The 22,349-nt window shown below is 45.4% G+C and overlaps 1 protein-coding gene across 1 annotated transcript in view; it reads left to right on the top strand.

Moving 5' to 3' along the window:
- LOC142488299 (uncharacterized) overlaps positions 1-22,349 on the top strand; it is a 213,635-nt gene that overhangs the window by 121,470 nt on the left and 69,816 nt on the right. The window contains exons 6-7 of the mRNA XM_075588672.1: positions 3,878-3,991; positions 5,178-5,291. Of these exons, the coding sequence (XP_075444787.1) occupies positions 3,878-3,991; positions 5,178-5,291 (228 nt within the window). The remainder of the gene's footprint in view (positions 1-3,877; positions 3,992-5,177; positions 5,292-22,349) is intronic.

Here is a 22,349-nt window from a genome sequence, read left to right as displayed (position 1 = left end):
TTGACTCTGTGAATGGTAGATGACCCCACAACTGGATAGTTGATGAAATGTGAACAGCATACACAGCAACCTCAGCAATCAGGGTTATAGAAAGGAAAGAGAGGCTTCCATAGCGTAACAAAATAAAATACCTTTATACACGCAATAAAATGAACACTTACAGTGTCATAATAGCAAATGGGCACATAAAAAACAGGTGATATCACCAGCTCCAGTCTCCTCCGTCTTGGATACCACGGGGCCCAGGGGCCGTCAGAATCGGCTGGAACACCTATCGAACCGCCTGAACGTGGAACCTCTGTGTCCTCTGCGTCATACACTCCCAAGGTCTCGCCTGGCATCCGTCAATGGGATCCGTGCAGCTCTTGTGGACTCACTGGGGAACACGGCTATTCTTGCTGGGAGGCAACCGGTATACTTCCGGGTACTGGCTGATGACGTCACTCACAGCAAGTGAGTCATCTACCATTCAGAGTCAAGCTATTGCCACTGATCTCTGACATGACTGATTATATCTGACACCACGTGAGTCTCCATTCAATAGATACAACCACACCACATCGTTTGAATTAACTTTATTTGCACTATGTATGCTTTTCTATTTGTTGCATATTAAAAACCGCGCTCCCCTGCTTTCCCTAGAGGTTTTGTAAAGATATCTGACTCCAATTTCTGATTCCTAACAGTGTCGTATCCAGAAAATTGATGCAGGTGTTGCTAGAAATACTCGTGAAGCTAATAGTGGGGAGTGATTTGTTGATATCAGAGACAAAGAGGGACAACGAGCACTCATCTCCTTGCCAAATCATAAACACGTCGTCAATGTAGCGTACCCACATACGCCCATGTCTAACATATTCTATATGCTGGAGGACACGAGTCTCCTCAAATCTTGTCATAAATATGTTAGCGTATGTGGGCGCTACATTGCTTCCCATAGCCGTACCCTGTGTTTGCACATAGTAGGTATCCTCAAACAAAAAATAGTTTTCTTGTAGAATCACCTCTAGTAAATCAATAATGAACATGCACTCTCTAGGGGTGTAAAGTTCATTACCATCTAAAGTATCTTTGACCGCTCGGATCCCCTCTCCATGTGGGATGGACGTGTATAGACTATTCATGTCCAATGTTACCAGAAGGGTTTCATCAGACAGATGTGTGATGGTCTTAATCTTGTTCAAAAAGTCTGATGTATCCTGTATATATGACCTTGCGTTTACAACAAAAGGGCGTAGCAATTTATCCAGAAAACTGCACAGGGCTGGAACACCGACTCTGTCCCTGCCACAATTGGTCTACCCGGTGGTGATCTAAGGTTCTTTTGCACTTTGGGCAGTGTATAAAACACAGGAGTAATGGGGTCTTTCTTTATCAGAAAGTCCTTTTTGTTTTTTGGTAATCACCCCTCCCTCGTGTGCTAAATTGACAACCTGTCCAATCCTCATGCTAATCTCTGAAATAGGGTTACGAGTGACTTTATTGTAGTTATTTTCATCTTCCAGTTGCCTAAGGATTTCAGTCTTATAATCATTTTTATTCATAATAACTATCGCACCACTTTTATCAGCCGGCTTGATAATTATATTGCCGTTTGATTCTAACTCTTTAATCAGCTCCCTTTGTTGTTTAGAAAAATTGGAGTGTCTATGAGGTGGTCAGTTCTTGGTGAGGTTATCAATGTCATTTTGCACCCTAGAGATAAAAGTTTCTATTGTATGGTTAGAGGATGGGGGAGTGAATGTGCTCTTCCTCTTACCCCCTTTCATGTATAGACAGGAGACTGTATCAGGATCAACCTCATCTATACCTGATGGTGTGTATGTGGGGTGTTTGGTAAAGAAGCCTTTCAGCCTTAAGATCCTATAAAATCGTGCGAGTTCCACGTCTAGGTCAAGAACATTCAAGGGATTAGTCGGTACAAAAGAGAGACCCCTGTTCAGTACCTCTATCTGTTCATTAGACAATGCCAGATCCGAGATGTTAATCACCAAATCACTTGTGACCTTGTGTGCATCCCCCTCTGGGCCTGTCCTGGTGCGGCGGTGCTTCTTCCCCACCCTGCGCGTCCTCCGTATCTGCCACGGGGTGGCCTCTGCTCTAAAAAATGAGGCACGCCAGTGGAGGATTCGCTTCCTGAGGGTTCTAAAGAATCTGCCATGAATTCTGTACCCGTTTGTTCTCTGTTGCCCCTTGACTGGGAACTTCTCCATTGCCACGAGTATACTTTGTTATTCTGATTTGGCTAAATCTGATTTTATTATTTCAAATTTGGCTAAATTGTCATCCAACTCTTTTTTTATAGTTATTGAGGTCAGATTCTGATAATGTGGTTTTTAATGTCTCTTGTAGCTGTGTTATCTCTATCTGAGAAATAGCTAGTTCCTTTTGAATTTGTTCAATCGTTAGGATGACCAAGTCCAATGAGCATTTGTTAAGAATTCCTTCCCACTTAGTACGGTATTCTAATTGGTCTGCGAACAGTGTAGGTCTAAGATTGCATCTCAGACTCCTAGGTATACGCTTCACACGGAAATACTCAGCTAGTGTCGTTGCATGCAACTCTAGGCTTATCTTATGCTTGAGAGAATTCTCTAGACCCTTAGGGACATCGGCGGGATTATTTTCAGCAAGAAAATCCCTATTCCCAATACACAGAGTAGCTATCCTAGAAGCATCTAGGTCTGTGTATGCAAACGTATTTGCACTGACTGAAGGATCCGAGGTGTCCTGTGATAGTGACATGGGGTCTAGATAATACGGGTGCGCGTCTAACAACGGGTAAAACAATAAGTACAATATATATAGAGTAGACCGCACTCTCTAGAATATATAAATGAAATTGCAGGGTGCCAACGGGACTAGGGGAACCCAAACCCCCTAACCAATACTGCCACACAAAAAGTCCCAGCACACACTGTCTAACGAAGAATGGTACTATGGATTATGTCACTGAAAGATATTTAATGTGAACAAAAGATAATGCAGAGAGTGATGCACCTGATGGTCGGATCTTCATTCATTTTTTGCTCATTACTATTGGTGTAGCCAGGACTTACCTTGCTAGTTTATAGCAGTACACTGACTTTTGTTCCGAGTTCTTCATTAGACAATGGGGCAGTAGGGATAAAGGGAAGTACCTCATCGTCATTCCAGACCTGAGGGAATGGGCTTGAGAAAGGGGTATCCCCCCGAAACGTTACGTTGCCCCCCTTGTGAACCTACCCCTGGTGTATTTATTTGTTTCTGTTTCCCCCCCCCCCCCCCCTGTCCCTTTTCCCTATTGTATTTACCCCATTATCATTGTTGTTGCATTATGTTACTACTGCGTTGCATCACTCTCTGCATTATCTTTTGTTCACATTAAATCTCTTTCAGTGACATAATCCATAGTACCATTCTTCGTTAGACAGTGTGTGCTGGGACTTTGTGTGTGGTATGCTCAGCCAAAGTGCCAGTGGCACAGCTGAGCATAAGTAGGAGAGAGCGTCCAATAGGAGAACTGCAGCGTGGAGGTGTGTGGCCAGCAGGGGCTGTGATAGGCAGAGCGCAGGTGTAAGGAGCACCTGTGAGAGCGAGGAGGCAGGGCAACTGGTCTGGATCACACTCTCGTGACCGTGCCTCTGTGAGTTTGGCCGAGTGCGAGCTGTGCGTGCCATAGACCGGCACTATTTTGTGCGGCGGCGTGGGTGTAGGCGGGAGCGAGCGGAGGAGCCCGCGGCGGTGCAGGTGAGTGGGGAGCACGCCGATGACGGCGTGGCTTCCCGAGCCTCACAACCCCATAGGAATCACTATAGAGTATTTCTGTATACTGATATCACATGAAGCGCCCCCACTCTCAGCTTTACATAATGGATTTCCCTTTTCTTATTGCCAGGTTTCCCAGTGGTTGTACCGGAGAGTTTAGAGATTAAGTCGGAGAAAGAAGAGGCGAACACTGAGGAACATCTGACCCCAATAAAGGAAGAAATAGATGAATTTCCTGTTTGTGGTAAGTACCCTTACATCCACATAGCTGCATTGCATCTCAGCCACCCACCCCAGTGTGCATCTGCGTTGCCCCAAAGGTGCACAGCCTGATGGGGCTCCCCAAGAGCTGCACCCCTCTGCAAAGGACCAGCGTGCTAAGGGTTAACATTAGCTTGTTCTTTGGGGAACGTCAACCCCACCCACTTGAATGTTAATGAGCCATGAGGACACAAAGAGCTTTTGTTCACAGCTGCATTGCTTCTCAGCCACCCACCCCACTGTGCATCTGCGTTGCCCCAAAGGCACGCAGCCAAAGGGTGTGAGCCGTTTGCTGCTGTCTGGTGATGTAAAAGTGATGTTAAAGCTGCTCTGTTTCAATCTAAAACTCACAAGCCTTTTATCCCCTGTACCCGTTTTTCCAACTCTCTGTCCGTGATTTGACTGTAAAACCCCTGTTCTTTAATGTAACCATATATTTTTTATAACGCTGTGCCCAGGACATACTTGGAAACGAGAGGTAACTCTCAATGTATTACTTACTGGTTAAACATTTTTATAAATAAATAAATCCTCACTTGCCTTTCAGTATGTTTAAAAAATGGACTGAAAATATCTTCAGTATTGGGGAAAATAGCATTAATGCGTGTATACTGTATAATTACAAGCTACTGTAGTGCCGACGGTTATTCTAACACAAACCAGTGGCAATCGCCAAAAAGACCCAGGTACATGCTGCAAGATTTCAGTCATATTTCTGCAGAGACTAATGGCCCATCAGATTAACAGCGGGTGTCCCTGGCAGTCCCATTCAAACGTAATGGGACTGCCAGGGACCCCTGCTGTTAATCCGATGGGCCATTAGTCTCTGCAGAAATGTCACTGAAATGTACCCAGCATGTAACCTGGCTAGTTTAAGGCAAGCTTTAGAATACTCGTTGTCTCGTCTGTACATGCACTAATGAAAAAGTATACATGATTTTTATGGGGCTACATTATATTTATTGATGTTTGAACATTGGTAGCACAAAAAATCCCATGTTTTCAGCTCTCAGGGGTAAAAACTCCCTCCGCACTCGGGGTTAATAAGCAAGTAGAATAAATTACTTCTCCCCTCAGGAATCCGTATAGAGTATTTCTGTATAGTGATATCACAAGAAGCGCCCCCACTCCCAGCTTTACATGATGGATGTTCCTTTTCTTATTGCCAGGTTTCCCAGTGGTTGTACCAGAGAGTTTAGAGATTAAGTCAGAGAAAGAAGAGCCGAACACTGAGGAACATCTGACCACAATAAAGAGTGAAACTGTTCCATTTCCTGTCTCTGGTGAGTACCTTTTCCCCTTTGTCTGCACAAAGGGATGTTATCTTGGTCACATTTAGCGAATATTCATGGTTCATTGCCTCTCATAGGAAGTCCCCAGGCCTGCTGGAGGTTCTGGGACAAGCCACATGCAGCAGAGTTAGAAGTGCAATATGGCTCTCAAACACGTATAAAGGTTGGAAATGCAGAGTTATGGGTATCTGACCATCAATAGATGCGATAAAACACATTTGGGAAAAGACGTGTGGAGAGGGTATTGTTATTACGCAAATTGATGAAGATTTGTATTTATTTGCACTTGGTAACAATGACGATGATGAATAGCAGCGCCCTGCGGGTCACTCCTCACATACACACATGTAGTGAGTCCCACTGCCTCACAACGCAGCGCGCGAAACCACATCTGAGTGACAGCGCGCGCTGACCGCCACCGGCGCGCGAGACCATGTCAAATGACATCGCTCGCCCGTGTGCGAGAAACCGGCAGAAGAATCCACAGAGGGAGGAGGGATGGTAGCAACGTCCAACAAAGGCTCCTCCAACTTCACTGGACACAGGCGTTTTCCCGGCCCCGCAACGACCGGGCAGTCACGGATCCGGTGGCCCTGGGATCCACAATATAGGTACAAGGCCAAGGTACACCTCCAGTCTCTCTCCTGTACTGACAGTGTGGTAGTACCTATCTGCATAGGCTCGTCATCTGGAGTGGCGGACAAACGACGTTTGTGGCCAACCAAGTAGTTGGGCTCCTAACAGCACGGCACTTCTCAGACAGGTGTTCCTGCATTCTGAGATCGATGGCTGGAGAGGCTGAGATCGAAAGGAGAGGCTGATGTCCGCGAAACCACAATACTTAGAGACCGGACCTGCGTCTGCGCTGCTTCACGTTGTCCGATAGCTTGTTACCACCGAGCTGAATAGCTTCTTCAGATTCTGGGGAATTCTCGGCAATGAAAGCTGCAGAGTGAGCATGAAAAGAACAAGTACCTCCTACGCTGGGCTTTCTCGGCTTTCCTCTCCTGTAGCCGCTGATTCATGCGGAGCATAGAGCGATGAGTGTCACGGGAGATCAGGTTCTTCAACACCTTTTTATAACCGGGATCATTTGATTGAGCAAAACAAGATGGTAAAATAAATGATCATTTATTTCTCGTAAAAGACAGACACATGAAGTAACAGAATTCAAGGTCAACACACTTACTGGGAATGGGGCTAACGAATAAATCCGTTTCCGGAACAAAATTCCGTAAGATCACCTTTTCAGAGCACTTTCCAATGACCGGTAGTTACTCGCAAAAGTCCTGGTATTGTTTTCGGCATGCAATGCCAGCCGTGACTGCTACGTTCTAAAAAGCTGGACTTAGAAACTTTTTTGACTTGGAAATCCTTGAAGCCGGCTCACGTCTCTTCAGTTCTGTGCATCTTTAAATTTGCCACTGTTGATTTGGCGCTTGGAATCTGCGCTCCTGATTGGCTGCACGCTCTCTTAAGCCTTTCAGGCTCTCATCCACTAACCTGTACAGCCTATCAGAGCGTGGGAATTCTCCTGTCAACCAATCACCGATTTGCCAGTATTGTAAAGCTGGGCAGGCATATTTTCTCAGGTTGTAAAGGGGCATGCTCCAACCTGGCACCTCTGCCTCTTTGCATACCTAGCCCACACGCTGCCCAGGCTCCACAGAGTCTGGGTTCTGGCAAATGGTTGCCGGATAGCCTTGTGTTAGCCCAGGATGTGGGTACTCACGCATAACTGCATCCCTGAGTCTTTCGAACATTGAAAAGGCAGACTTTTCTTGGTCAGGACTTCATCACCTATGCTCAACCCGGGGAGAATTTGGCCAATGCCCTGAGTTCACGAGGTCCCAGCAAATAGACACACGAACGTTTGGAGAGAGGGGGAGGGTGAGAGAGAGGGGGAGGGTGAGAGAGAGGGGGAGGGTGAGAGAGAGGGGGAGGGTGAGAGAGGGGGAGGGAGAGAGAGAGAGGGAGGGTGACAGACACTCTTACACACACACACACACACACACACACACAAACACACAAACAAAAGGGTGAAATCGGAGCAAGGGGGGGAGCAAAATCGTAGCGAGGGGGAAGCAAAATCGTAGCGAGGGGGAGCAAAATCGTAGTGGGGGGGAGCGAAATCGTAGCAGGGGGGAAAATCGGAGCGGGCGCAAAATCGGAGCGGGGGGGGGTCAAAATCGGAGCGGGGGGGGGTCAAAATCGGACATGGGGGGCCAAATTGGACATGCGGGGGGGGCCAAATCGGAGCTAAGGGAGCCATGGAGCTGTACTTGCCTTACTCGCTCCATGCAGGAAAAGGCGCCTCCTCACTGTGCAGCTCGGATAGAGATTGGCTGCGCGCCAATTTATCAGGTGGGGGGATATTTATTTTCCCCCAGCATGCGCCTGTCACCCTGTGGTGACCAGTTTTGTCGAGGGGACGGCACTTGGCCCGACAAACCCCCTGTTGGTGGCTCTGACTGCCCGTGCCCCCTCTAAATAATCCTGCGCCCCCCCCAGGGCCCCAGTTTGCGCACCGCTCAGAGGTTTCGCGCGACACACCTACACACTGCAGCCGACACACTAACGTGTCACGACACACAGTTTGGAAAGCTCTGGTCTAATTGAATAGCCACACATTCCCAGCTAGCTCAAACTCATACACCCACCACATCATGAATATATATTTATGTCAAAAATGAGTGCTACTGAGCGTGGCAAATGTATACAACACAAGACAGGGGTGCCCAATGCTACATCAAATTGACAAAACTTTTGCCACGCTCAGTAGCACTCTTTTTTGACATACATATATATTCATGATGTGGTGGGTGTAGGAGTTTGAGCTAGCGTGGAATGTGTTTTAATCAATTTCTGATTGGTAACAGTTGTATGGAGGTAGGTGGCACCTTCCCCCCAGAGCTCACTCCTCCTCTCCTTTTTAACTTGGGAGGTCTTTTCACTTTGCTGCAAGAACAGGTCCTACCCCTCATACAGAGGTAACGGGAAGGGTTCACATTGTAGTGTTAGGACCTGCATGTTTGGTTATACCTTGACGTTTGGTATGCAGGCTTATAACGCTTTGGCCAAAGGGTTTAACTAAATAACCAAGTTATTATTATTGAAGTATTTGAACTTTGTACTTATTACCATATATGTTTTGTCAATTTGATATAGCATTGGGCACCCCTGTCTTTAATTGAATAGCCAATCCGAGGAAAGGCTGCACGGCTCAAATAGATGATCACAGATCAGACCACTGGGCGGAGTGCTGATGAGGCCCCAGCTGTTCCAATGATAGAATTAGCACGAGGGCAGATCCTGACATATGAGGGGAGGAGCCTGCTCCAGATCCTCACACTTGAAACATTAAAACTGCACGGTCGCCTGTAAGAGCCGTGCATAGAGACGCTACAGTTTAAACAAACTGTTTCAGTGCGATGAGTCTTAGAAAAAAAACAAGACCAAGTAGTGTGATCTTGCACTTTGTTTTTACCGAGCTTTAAAAAACTTGTGTTTTTTCTTAGTCGTTTTAACACACACTTTTTATAGTCGGATAAGACAATACAAACCCGCTTAGTAATGCACTGAACTTATTGAAGTTTAGTGAATAAGCCCCATAATGTTTTTTTTTATGAAACTGTACTCCATATTGTAGAGGGATGTTTGGGTCGAAATGCTTTTATCTTATTTGCAGGAGTTCGGGGGACAAAGTTACCAGTAGTCCCATAATTCTCCCCGACGTGCAGGCATGATTCGCATGTACGCAAGGTGAATTACACCGGGGCTACACAGTTTCCCCCAGAATCCTGGTTTTCGAGTCCAAGTATGCCAGACCCATTTCCCTTACAGGTATACGTTTGCAGATATAGAAATGTACCAAGGAAGGCACACAGAAAGATCCCTTTGTAGACGCACTGCAGACCTTTATAAAATAATGTGGTCAGGGGTGAAAAATGTGTGTATAATCTAGTTTTATTAGTGAAAGTGTAAAAAAACCAGTATACGTTCTCATAATATACTAATATACTGTGTTAAAAATAGACACTGGAAGGTCTATATGATCTACTCTAGATCCCCTGTAGACACTAGTGACAAAGTGGTCCTGGCTACTGTGAATCTATTGTTACTCAGAGTGGTGTCGCAAACGTTAGTTGCTGCATCTCAAACAATTACTCAGATAATAGTGGCTCAGATTAAATTAATAGGTGGCTAGTGGAAACGTACTGTTAGCTGTCTGGTGATTTTTGTCTTAATCACCTTATCGCTAAATATGACTCCAAATAGTAATCTTAAGCTGAGTTACCGGGTAGACTTTATTGTGAAAAGTGACGTCAGGGTAGGTACAAATGGGTTAATGTCTCCCTTAATCATGCGATCTGGTTATAGCAATACAGATGGTGGTATGGTGAAAAGTAACCATGTACCAAGTCTGTGGTGTTTACACAGCTGAATCAATTCATTTAGGTCTGCAGTGCGCCTACAAAGGGATCTTTCTGTGTGCCTTCCTTGGTACATTTCTATATCTACATTGACCCACTCCCTAGGCAGCACGCCTCTACCATCAAGGGGTTTAGAGCGAGGTCCCTCTCCATTGTTATAGGTATAAGTTTGCCCAAGACATATACTTTATTAAAACATGTTCCAGAACTCCCTCCTCCTCCCTCCTGTGCGTCTATACAGTCAGCCCGGGCATCCACATAGGTGCCGGGATGTCTGCATAGACATCGGAGTTCAAAGGAGAGAGGATGTCCAGAGGTAACTAACCCATTTGGTGAGAGGGGAAGGGCATTTGCCAGGTCTGGAGAACAAAGGGAGCTCTGTGATGACACCTTTTTGGGGTCTGCCAGACCTGGTGGAGCCTGCCCAGTGGGTGGCAATGGGTTAGCTGGGGGAAGGTGCAGCTCGTAGGCACTTTTTCGTTTGGCCAATTCGTATTTCCCGCTCACCCGACTTTTCGAGCCCGCATGGCAAGCCTCCTCCTCTGACATTAGCCAAGAAACGAGCCCCTGTTTCTATTGGCTAGTGGGAGGGAATTCCCATGCTCTGATTGGTCGTGTCCCGACTTTAATGCTGAAGATAGAACAGTGGAGGGTATGTACGGAGATGACAGGGAACCAGACCATCCTGTTTCTTACGTCGGTGAAGCAAGGGCGGGCTTTTCAAAGTTGCTCTGTCACGAATAGCAGAGCAGCCGGCATAATTTTTGGAGCTAAGAAAGCCTGTCCAGCAGAGATTAAGTCAGACGCGAGGACCAAGTTCTGAAAATAGAGCGTAGCAGTCGCAGCTAGGGTTTCTAGACGAAAAGAGGACCAGACATTTCCCAGTCACGGTAAGCCTCCTGAAGCAGACGCCCTGCACCTATTTGAGGCTAGTTTTTGACTCCAGACCCCTAGTTCGTGTGTATTCTGTCTGTATTTTTTATATTCATAGTGTGTGTATGCGGGTTTACCCAAATAAACTACATTTTATCCACCGCCTTGTTTTGCCTACTGAATGATCCCGGTTAAAAGGTGTTACAATTCCTTGTCCCCTGTGACAAAGATCATATTTGCCTTTGCAGCTACAGTATGACTTTAGGTATTATTGCTAAGCCTGCTGTCTACAAGCACTCCTAAATCCTTCTCCATCAAGGATTCACCTAATTTTGCCCCATTTAATTTGTAAATCGTCTGTTTATTCTTGCTTCCCAAATGCAAAACCTTACATTTTTCTGTATTACACCTTGGCATGATAATATCATGAGATATTAAGTATTTGAATCAATCTGATGCTTCAGAATGAATGTAGTTACAGTTTGATGTTACAAATACAAGATATTGGGTTTGACAGGTCAAGACTTTTCCTGGGTCTGTGCTAATCCTCAAAAGGGGCTTAATTGGGGGGGGGGGGGCGCTATCACGGATGGCCCACTAAAGTAACATATTTGCTTTTTAGAATGCCATATGCGATAACCAGAGACTATTCGGTCAGCCTCAAAGACTTATCCACAGATCATGACTTAGTTGGAGTCAAGCCTCCCTCTCCTTCCCCCCGACCTACAGAGCGTACAATATAAATGGAATAAAGGGAGACCTACAGAATATAAAGCAAGTGCAATATAAAACAAATTCAGGAAAGACGAAAGTGCAAGGACTTGCCAGAGGCCCAAACTAAGCAAATGATTAATTGAAGCGATGAGATTTCGGGCATTATTTGAAGATTGGTAGGGATGTGGATTGGTAAAGGTTGAAAGGGAGGGGGTTTCACAGCAAGGAGACATGTTTTAGATGTGAGAGTACTGCAGAGACAAATGGAACAGAGAGGAGACGGCCCTCAGCAGAGTTAGAAGGGGTATAGAAGGAGGTGAGAGCTGAGATGTAAGAGGGGATAGTAGAATATAGAGAGAACGGGTCTGGTAAGTGTTCAGTGTTTGATGGGGAGAAACTCCAGGACATACTTGAAAACGAGAGGTAACTCTCAACGTATTACTTCCTGGTAAAATATTTTATAAATAAATAAACTGAGAGGAGCTCATGAGAAGAGGGTTTGAGACAGAACAAAAAGAGAGTGAGAGAATTCTAGTAAAGGCATTTTGAATAGTTTGTCGACTGGCGTTGGGAGTAGGGAAGGCAAGAGAGGAGAAAGTTTCCATAGTGGGAAGATGAGGGTATGCAGGAGAGTTTTAGGAGAGGGCAGATTGTGGAAATGTTGCAGAGGGAAAATCTGCCAGATTTATCAACAGCCTGAATGTGAGAGGAGAAGGAAAGAGAGGAGTCAAATATTACACCAAGGCAGCGTGCTTGGGAAATTATATGAATAGTATTTTTGACTGACAAAATATGAGACAAAATGGAACAATTGAGTTTAGTTTATGTGGGTCTTATGGCAAAAGATTACATGGGCAGTGTTGTCACTGCATCACTTAGATTGTAAGCTCTCCAGGGCAGGGATTTCCGTTCCTATTGTCTGATTGTGTTTGTTGCACTTATTGTAATATAATTCCCTGTACTGTATTGTTTCTGCTGTAAAGCGCTGAGTCCACTGTGACATTATATAAATAAAGACATACATGGGCATCTACATTATCTTTACACTATAGATTGCTGTGTAGTTTAGTTGATATTATTATCACACTAGTATAATAAACCAGGAGTTCCTTTACTTTACATCTCGTGGACATTTTCAATGTTAATAATTTGAGTAATAAATATATAACTTGTGTGTATCAAAATTATTTCACTATGAGAGCTACTACAAATAAATGTCAGGTCTTCGGGGAAAACCACCAAAGTCATTAGGGGCCACTGGATGTTCATGGGCCACAGTTTTAAAACCCTGGGTGAAGAGAACATTTTGTTAATTTAGTATTGGTAAAGTCAATTCTTCAGTGTTTTGGATTTCTAATTTGCGTTCAGTAATTTGATTTACAGATTGAAAACATTTGTTCTGTCTCTTTTGTTTACTTCTGTTAGAGAACGGCCTGAATGAGGAACAAAAATCCAGAAGCTGCCTGACTCCTCGCAGCCCAGAAGTGCAAAAAAACAATGATTCCTGCCACATTTTAGACATGTATGTAGTCCTGTTTCCCCCAGAACACCGGATGCTACCAGTGCTGCTATATACCTGTCGGCCCGTCCGAGCCCGGCCCAGCCTGGCCCGGCTAGCACCAGCACCCGCCAAACCACATGCCCCCTCCCACGGAGCTCCTGAAGGCGCGTACACCCGCGCCTCCCCGCCAGCGGCCGCAACTCTCCTGACTACGCGGAGGTGAGTACAGAAAAGGGTGGGGGTAACAGCCCAGAGGGGGATCTGGCATACACCCCAGTGTCAGTCCGAACATCACCCTCCATTGAATGGTAGGTGAATGTATAAGGCTGACAGAGAGAAATATGTGTAAGTTTTATATTCACAGCAGGGAATTTGTGCACCCAGTTTGCCTTTATAGTAAAGTTAACAATGATACTGGCTTTAGCCAGATTTTAATTGCACTACTCGCATAAGCTCATGCTTTATTTAACCACCTCAGGGCTCTCACACTTTTTTCACCACAAAAACATAATATATTAATATATATATATATTTATATATTTATTTTTTGATTTTATATATATATATATATATATATATATATATATATATATATATATATATATATATATATATATTTTAAAACCAGAGACAGAACATAAAACACAGACAAAGCTCAGTTTTTAGCACATCCAGTGAGACTCATACACAGTACAGTGCCTAAATATATATGTATAAATATCTAATAAGTAAAATGGTCTTTTAGTTTGACATTTTTGGCCAAAATTGTTGTAAGCCCCTGAGCTAACGCCAAGGCAGACCACATATCAGGGGTCCCTAACGCTAATATAAATTCTTAATAACCTGTGTAATAACAGGAAGAATGATTTATAGTAAATCTGTCAATATTAGTTGCAAAGTTCTGAGTCTGACTGAAGCTTTTATTAACCTGTACATTACCAGGAAAAGCACTCTGTATTAGAGATGTCACAGCCAAACTGCAAGCAGGCAAGTTCCCCTGAGTGGAAGATGCTATGGAGTGAGCCCATAACCATTTAAATGTGGGAGGGGGTGAGCCTCTAATGATTCTGGCTTCCTATGTTGATTATAATTGGTGATTACTTTGACCATTTTATGTGCCTTTGCCTCATTGGAATATATGTATTAGTACTGTGATTACCCCCTCCTCTTTTAACCCTTCTCCCCTTGTTTTTATTCTATCAATAAATGTTGTATTTGTATCATTCTCCTGGCATGCCCGTGTGCTTTACTATAAGGATACTTTATGGTTATATACACACACACACACACACACACACACACACACACATATTACTTACATACATACATACATACACAATATCAAAGAATGTGGAGCACTCACAAATTAAAAAAATACAATTTAATGAAGTAACACAGGCATCAGGGGGTAATCAAAGAAAAAAGAAGCAACGTTTCGGATCTTACGGTCCTTTCTCAAGCTCAAGGGGAGAGCTTGAGAAAGGACCGTAAGGTCCGAAACGTTGTGTTACTTCATTAAATTGTATTTTTTGAGTTTGTGAGTGCTCCAGATTCTTTGATATTGGGTATTTATCTATTTTTTGTTGCTGGATGGTGATCCTGGCCACACTGTGAGCACCACGAGACCTTCAAGTTAACAATGATACTGGCTTTAGCCAGATTTTAATTGCACTACTCGCATAAGCTCATGCTTTATTTAACCACCTCAGGGCTCTCACACTTTTTTCACCACAAAAACATAATATATTAATATATATATATATTTATATATTTATTTTTTGATTTTATATATATATATATATATATATATATATAGAACAAGATACAACAGCGCAAACACCAAACACTTAGTTAGATGTAGAGTATATAAACTATACACCTTGCCAATCAATCAACTGAGAGGTGATACACCCTTCAAAACACCCTTCAAAACCCTTCAAAACACCCTTCTTCTCTTCTCCCCCCCCTCTTCTCTTCCTCTCCCTGCATTTTGCGCCTAGGTCACTTCTTCTTTATATATATATATATATATATATATAATCAAAAAATAAATAGATGATACCGTTCTGTGGCTAACGAAATGCTTTTATTTGTGCGAGCTTTCGAGATACACTGATCTCTTCTTCCGGCGATGTTACAATGAATGAAGCAAGTAAAAGCTATACTATAAACAGTGTCTATTGGAATGTTATCTGTGCTGGTCCTTCCCCCGGTGTGGATGTGTTTAATGGCTGGAGGTGTCAAAAGGTTCCTGAAAGCAAGTGATGAAAGAGTGTGTATGTGTATCAGTGTGAATTAACATGAATGGAGAGCCCACAGTATATACAGTGCTTTACAAAAGGTGTGTGTGGAGTGGGAGCGGATATTTCCTAGACACCACCATTACTATAAAGAACAACCAACTACAGACTTCTGTATACCGCAAACCTACAGACAGAGCCAGCTATTTGAGGGACAACAGCTTCCACCCGACACACACCAAACATGCAACCATCTACAGTCAAGCCATACGATACAACCGGATATGCTCCGACACAGCAGACAGAGACCAGCGGATTAAAGCCTTGAGATCAGACTTTATAAACCGTGGGTACAACCACAGAATTGTGGACCAGCAAATTCACAAAGCCACCAGAATACCAAGAATTGATCTCCTTGAATACAATCAGAAGGAGACAAGCGACAGGGTACCTTTGGTGGTCACATATAAAACACACCTAGGAGCCCTACGCAAGATCGCCAGGAAACTACAACCCATCCTCCAGGAAGATACAAGACTGCAACAGGTCTTCCCTGAAGCACCCTTATTATCATACAGACAACTCCATCATCTCAAGAATATTATGGTGAGGAGTAAAGTATTCAGCAGTACAACTGAATGCGGGACAAAACCATGCCAGGACCCAAGATGCAAAACCTGCGCAATGCTCTACACAGCGGACACAATACAAATACCACACAGGAATCGGGAATACAAAATCAGAGGAAGGTTCACCTGTTCCTCCAGCAATGTCGTGTACCTCATCATGTGCATGAAATGCCCAGGGGGCTGCTACTACATAGGTGAGACAGGGCAGGGGCTAAACAAGAGAATGAACCTGCACCGCCACAGCATCACACGCGGGATAAGAGACAGTCCTGTTGGCGAACATTTCTCTGACTCTGGCCATAAGATGAACGATCTGAGGGTTGCCATACTCAAAGGTAATCTTAAAACACCGAAAGAGAGACGGTTGCATGAATACAAATTTATGCAACTGTTCGGGACACTTAGCAGTGGCCTAAACAGAGATCGAAATTTTATGAGTCATTACTGACACAAGTGAACTCTCTTCCCATGAGCGCTATAGGCCATGTCTGTACATACTGTGCTATATGTATGCACACACAGCTGTCTCTCACACATACTTATACTCCTTGTTTTTCCATCCCTATTCACCAATAGGGACCACATAGTATCCACACACACTTTTAGTTATGCTACTAACTCTCACATTTCCACACCCACCCACACCATTTATATCCGCTCCCACTCCACACACACCTTTTGTAAAGCACTGTATATACTGTGGGCTCTCCATTCATGTTAATTCACACTGATACACATACACACTCTTTCATCACTTGCTTTCAGGAACCTTTTGACACCTCCAGCCATTAAACACATCCACACCGGGGGAAGGACCAGCACAGATAACATTCCAATAGACACTGTTTATAGTATAGCTTTTACTTGCTTCATTCATTGTAACATCGCCGGAAGAAGAGATCAGTGTATCTCGAAAGCTCGCACAAATAAAAGCATTTCGTTAGCCACAGAACGGTATCATCTATTTATTTTTTGATTATATATATATATATATATATATATATATATATATATATATATAAAATAAAAAAATAAATATATAAATATATATATATTAATATATTATGTTTTTGTGGTGAAAAAAGTGTGAGAGCCCTGAGGTGGTTAAATAAAGCATGAGCTTATGCGAGTAGTGCAATTAAAATCTGGCTAAAGCCAGTATCATTGTTAACTTGAAGGTCTCGTGGTGCTCACAGTGTGGCCAGGATCACCATCCAGCAACAAAAAATAGATAAATACCCAATATCAAAGAATCTGGAGCACTCACAAACTCAAAAAATACAATTTAATGAAGTAAACACAACGTTTTGGACCTTACGGTCCTTTCTCAAGCTCTCCCCTTGAGCTTGAGAAAGGACCGTAAGATCCGAAACGTTGCTTCTTTTTTCTTTGATTACCCCCTGATGCCTGTGTTACTTCATTAAATTGTATTTTTTTAATTTGTGAGTGCTCCACATTCTTTGATATTGTGTATGTATGTAAGTAATATGTGTGTGTGTGTGTGTGTGTGTGTGTGTGTGTGTGTGTGTGTGTGTGTGTGTGTGTGTGTATATATAACCATAAAGTATCCTTATAGTAAAGCACACGGGGCATGCCAGGAGATGATACAAATACAACATTTATTGATAGAATAAAAACAAGGGGAGAAAGGGTTAAAAGAGGAGGGGGTAATCACAGTACTAATACATATATTCCAATGAGGCAAAGGCACATAAAATGGTCAAAGTAATCGCCAATTATAATCAACATAGGAAGCCAGAATCATTAGAGGCACCCAAAAAATAATGGTATAAATAGCAAGACATGTGTCTATCTAATGAGACAAACTACCAGATTATGCACCCAAAAATAGGAGAGATGCCTGAGTTGAAGCAATGAACGCAGGACAAGACAATCTTGCCTGTTCCAAGTAGGAAGTCACATATCTCAAAACTGCAAATACATCACCAAATTATTGTAGTTGTTGAGGACAAATTATGAAGAGCTAGAGCCTCCTGTGATGGGAAATCAGTAAGGGTCCCCCTCTACAGACTCCCACTCCAACGCGTTTCGACAAACGGTCTTCTTCGGGGAGTCTTGGAACAGGCAAGATTGTCTTGTCCTGCGTTCATTAATCTGGCCTCGTGCTGCAACAGGATTTGACAGGAATAAAATCCTGGTGCAGCAAGAGGCCAGATTAATTTATGAGTTAAGAACTATGGCACCCCTCGGTTTAAATGAAGATCTCAAGCTGGGTTGTTTTTTGTAATTGTTTTATTTGCCCTGCTCTGCTTTTTCTTCCATACCCCCTTGTGTTTTTTCCTGTTTTTCCTTCACTGTTTTTCACTTATTCCAAGGTGTTCCCATGTCTATTTGTGTGTGGGACTGCCATGTCCAACCTTCTTTTTATGGTAACCCCCATAATGTATTGTTAACCTATTTATACTATAGGTTTCTTTTGTATTATACTCGGGCCATTTTTAGGGCCATTTTTGTGTATATATACAGTGCTTGACAAATCACCCACAAATTCTACTCGCCGAACCAAAAAAATCTACTCGCCACCTAGTCCCGCCCCCAACCCCGCCCCAGCCCCGCATTAAAAAAAAAACATTAATGAAATAAATTGAATAAATTCCTAGTAAGAACATTCGTTTTTGACATAAGTTTATTTATTGTATTACATTATACTACAATTAGTCGTGTGTGTGTGTATGTGTGTGTGTGTGTGTGTTGTGTGTGTGTGTGTGTGTGTGTGTGTGTGTGGTATGGGAGAGAGAGGTATGGGAGAGAGAGGTATGGGAGAGAGAGGTATGGGAGAGGTATGGAGAGAAAAAAAGCCAGATGTGAATGACTAGTTTCCTGCACCCCTTAACTAGTGCCTGGATACCCCCGCTTCACAATATTTAAAGCAGCAATCCCGCCTGGGATCTTACCTGATCCGCAGTCCCTCAATGTCCAGGTACCCTCATTCCCGCAATGTTATACATTGGAGGGGAGGTGTTCCCTACCTGTCTTCTGGGTTAGAGGGGATTCCGATATCTCCCGTGGAAGCTTGAGTCAGATCTGGAAGAAAGCAGTATAGGTTATTTCGGTGTAGTATAGGGCAATTAAGATATATAGAGGGTAAATAAGATATCCAGATCCAGATTGTGAGACAGAGAGACGGAGAGAGAGGGGGGGGGTGGGGGAGAGAGAGGGGGTGGGGGAGAGAGAGGGGGGGTGGGGAGAGAGAGGGGGGGTGGGGAGAGAGGGGGGGTGGGGAGAGAGGGGGGGGGGAGAGAGAGGGGGGGGATAGAGGGGGGGGAGGAGACAGGGGGGGGGGGGAGAGAGAGAAGGGTGGGAGACTGGATGGGGTGATTGGGGGGGTGGGGTGTCTGACTGGGTGGGGATTACTGACTATGACTGACTGGGTGGGGGGGGATGACTGGGTGGGGGGAGGGGTGACTGGTTGGGGGGGTACCTCTGGTGTCCCTACATGTTCTCTTGCTCTCATACACACACACACACACACTCTTATACCCATACACACACACTCTCTCTCTCGCGCGCTCTCTCTCGCTCTCTCTCGCTCTCTCTCGCTCTCTCTCGCTCTCTCTCTCTGTCTCCCATACCCCTCTCTCTCTCTCTCCCATACCTCTCTCTCTCTCTCTCTCCCATACCTCTCTCTCTCCCATACCTCTCTCTCTCTCTCTCTCTCTCTCTCTCCCATACCTCTCTCTCTCCCATACCTCTCTCTCTCTGTCTCTCTCTCCCATACCTTTCTCTCTCTCTCTCTCTCTTTCTCCCATACTCTCTCTCTCTCTCTCTCTCACATACCTCTCTCTCCCATAACTCTCTCTCTCTCTCCCATACCCCTCTCTCTCTCTCTCTCTCTCTCTCTCTCTCCATACCTCTCTCTCTCTCTCTCTCTCCATACCTCTCTCTCTCTCTCTCTCTCTCTCTCCCCTACCCCCCTCTCTCTCTCTCTCCCATACCTCTCTCTCTCTCCCATACCTCTCTCCCATACCTCTCTCTCTCTCTCTCTCGTCCCATACCTCTCTCTCTCCCATACCTCTCTCTCTCTCTCTCTCTCTCTCTCTCTCTCCCATACCCCTCTCTCTCTCTCTCTCTCTCTCTCTCTCTCCCATACCCCTCTCTCTCTCCCATACCTCTCTCTCTCTCCCATACCTCTCTCTCCCATACCCCTCTCTCTCTCTCTCTCTCTCCCATACCCCTCTCTCTCTCTCCCATACCTCTCTCTTTCTCTCTCTCTCTCTCTCTCTCTCTCCCCCATACCTCTCTCTCTCTCCCATACCTCTCTCTCTCTCTCCCATACCTCTCTCTCCCATACCTCTCTCTCTCTCTCTCCCATACCTCTCTCTCTCTCTCTCTCTCTCTCCCATACCTCTCTCTCCCATACCTCTCTCTCTCTCTCCCATACACCTCTCTCTCTCTCTCTCCCATACCTCTCTCTCTCCCATACCTCTCTCTCTCCCATACCTCTCTCTCTCTCTCCTCTCTCTCTCTCTCTCTCCCATACCTCTCTCTCTCTCCCATCTCCATACCTCTCTCTCTCTCTCTCTCTCTCTCTTATACCCTCTCTCTCTCCCATACCCCTCTCTCTCTCTCTCTCTCTCTCTCTCTTCCCATACCCCTCTCTCTCTCCCATACCCCTCTCTCTCTCCCATACCCCTCTCTCTCTCTCCCATACCCCCCTCTCTCTCCCATACCCCTCTCTCTCTCTCTCCATACCCCCTCTCTCTCTCTTCCCATACCCCTCTCTCTCTCTCTCCCATACCCCTCTCTCTCTCCCATACCCCTCTCTCTCTCATCACACACACACACCGCTACTACCTCCCGCCCCGCGTGGGCAGCGGGAGCACCGGAGGGAGGTGAGAGACACACGAGCCGGGAGGGGGGAGAGACACCGGGCAGCGGGAGAACTGGAGGGAGGGGAGTGACACCCGAGCCGCGCGGGCACCGGGGGGAGGGGGGAGAGACACCCGAGCCGCGTTGGCAGCGGGAGCACCGGAGGGAGGGGAGAGACACCCGAGCCGTGCGGGCAGCGGGGGGAGGGGGGAGAGACACCCAAGCTGCGGAGGGAGGGGGGAGAGACACAAGAGCCACGGAGGGAGGGGGGAGACACCCGAGCCGCGCGGGCAGCGGAGAAGGAGAGACACCCGAGCCGCGCGGGCAGTGGAGGGAGGGGGGGAGAGACACCCGAGCCGCGCGGGCAGCGGAGGGAGGGGGGGAGAGACACCCGAGCCGCGCGGGCAGCGGAGGGAGGGGGGAGAGGACACCCGAGCCGCGCGGGCAGCGGAGGGAGGGGGGAGAGACACCCGAGCCGCGCGGGCAGCGGAGGGAGGGGGGAGAGACACCCGAGCCGCGCGGGCAGCGGAGGGAGGGGGGAGAGACACCTAAGCCACGCAGGCAGCGGGAGCACCGGAGGGAGAGACACCTGAGCCGCGCGGGAAGCGGTCGCGCCGGAGGAAGGGGGGAGAAACACCAGTACAGTATATATATTTATTACAGTGCATTAAATTCCCCCCCACCTCAAGGATCTGTCCACAATCCTCTCCATGACCGGATCAGTGCAGGTCTTGTAAGCAGGAGGTGACACATTTATACAGGAGGATATATAGGAGGATCAGCAGACGCACGTGCGTGCGCACCCCCAACCCCCCCCCCCCTCCCATTACTTACCCGTGTAGAGAAGGAAGGGCGGTTTGAAGTCCTGGCAACTCCAAGCCACGTCACAGCCAGAGGGATTTTGTTTTTGCAGAGCAGGAGAAAAGCTACTGGCCACGAGCCAATATCCGATCGCAGCTGGCGAGTTGGCGAGCACTATATATATATATATATATATATATATATATCTCAACTGTAAATATTACTGTATGTTCATTTGCATGTCTTAGACAGGTCTGCAACCCTGTCTTTCAACCATTATCGCACACAGCACTTCCACTGCAGCAAGGGATTCTGGGAAATGACATGCAATTGAGCACACAGTGCCACCAGAAAACCCACCTACAGACAGCTGTTTCGACCTTAATGGGTCTCATCAGTGTGGGGTCAAAACAGCTGTCTGTGGGTGGGTTTTCTGCTATGCACCTTAACCCTGGCTGTGCTCAAAGCTGTGACCATGCAGCAAGCTTAAGCCTATAGGGAACCATGTTAAAAATGGTTTTTGAAGCAAAAAGCGGCACTGTGTGCTCATTTGCATGTTATTTCCCAGAATCCCTTGCTGCAGTGGAAGTGCTGTGTGCTGGGTGATGATGGGGAAAGGCGGGGTTGCAGACCTGCCTAAGACATGCAGATGAGCATACAGTTGTATTTACATTTGCATATTTGCTTTGCTCTGGAGGGTTTTTGTCACTTTTTTTACTCACCATAACTTAACTCAGTATATATGTGTGTGTATATATATATATATATATATAATATAATATAATATAATATTATTATTATTTTTTTTGTTTGTTTGGGGTTTTTTTTTCAAAGCAAGTATAAACCAACCTCACACTGATGATACCCATCAAGGTTGAAACATGTCTGAGTGGTCTGTACTTGCTTTGCTAGTCCCATGCTGTGTTTAAAAGCTGTGGTGAACGGCGATGCATCAGCTTAAATGGGCTCCATGTGAATGGATATTCCAGGCAAAAGGTGACAATTGTGTGCTCATTTGCATGTCATTT

This window comes from Ascaphus truei, chromosome 2, assembly GCF_040206685.1.
Source record: "Ascaphus truei isolate aAscTru1 chromosome 2, aAscTru1.hap1, whole genome shotgun sequence".
Taxonomy (NCBI): Eukaryota; Metazoa; Chordata; class Amphibia; order Anura; family Ascaphidae; genus Ascaphus; species Ascaphus truei.
This window is presented reverse-complemented; position numbering and strand designations above follow the sequence as displayed.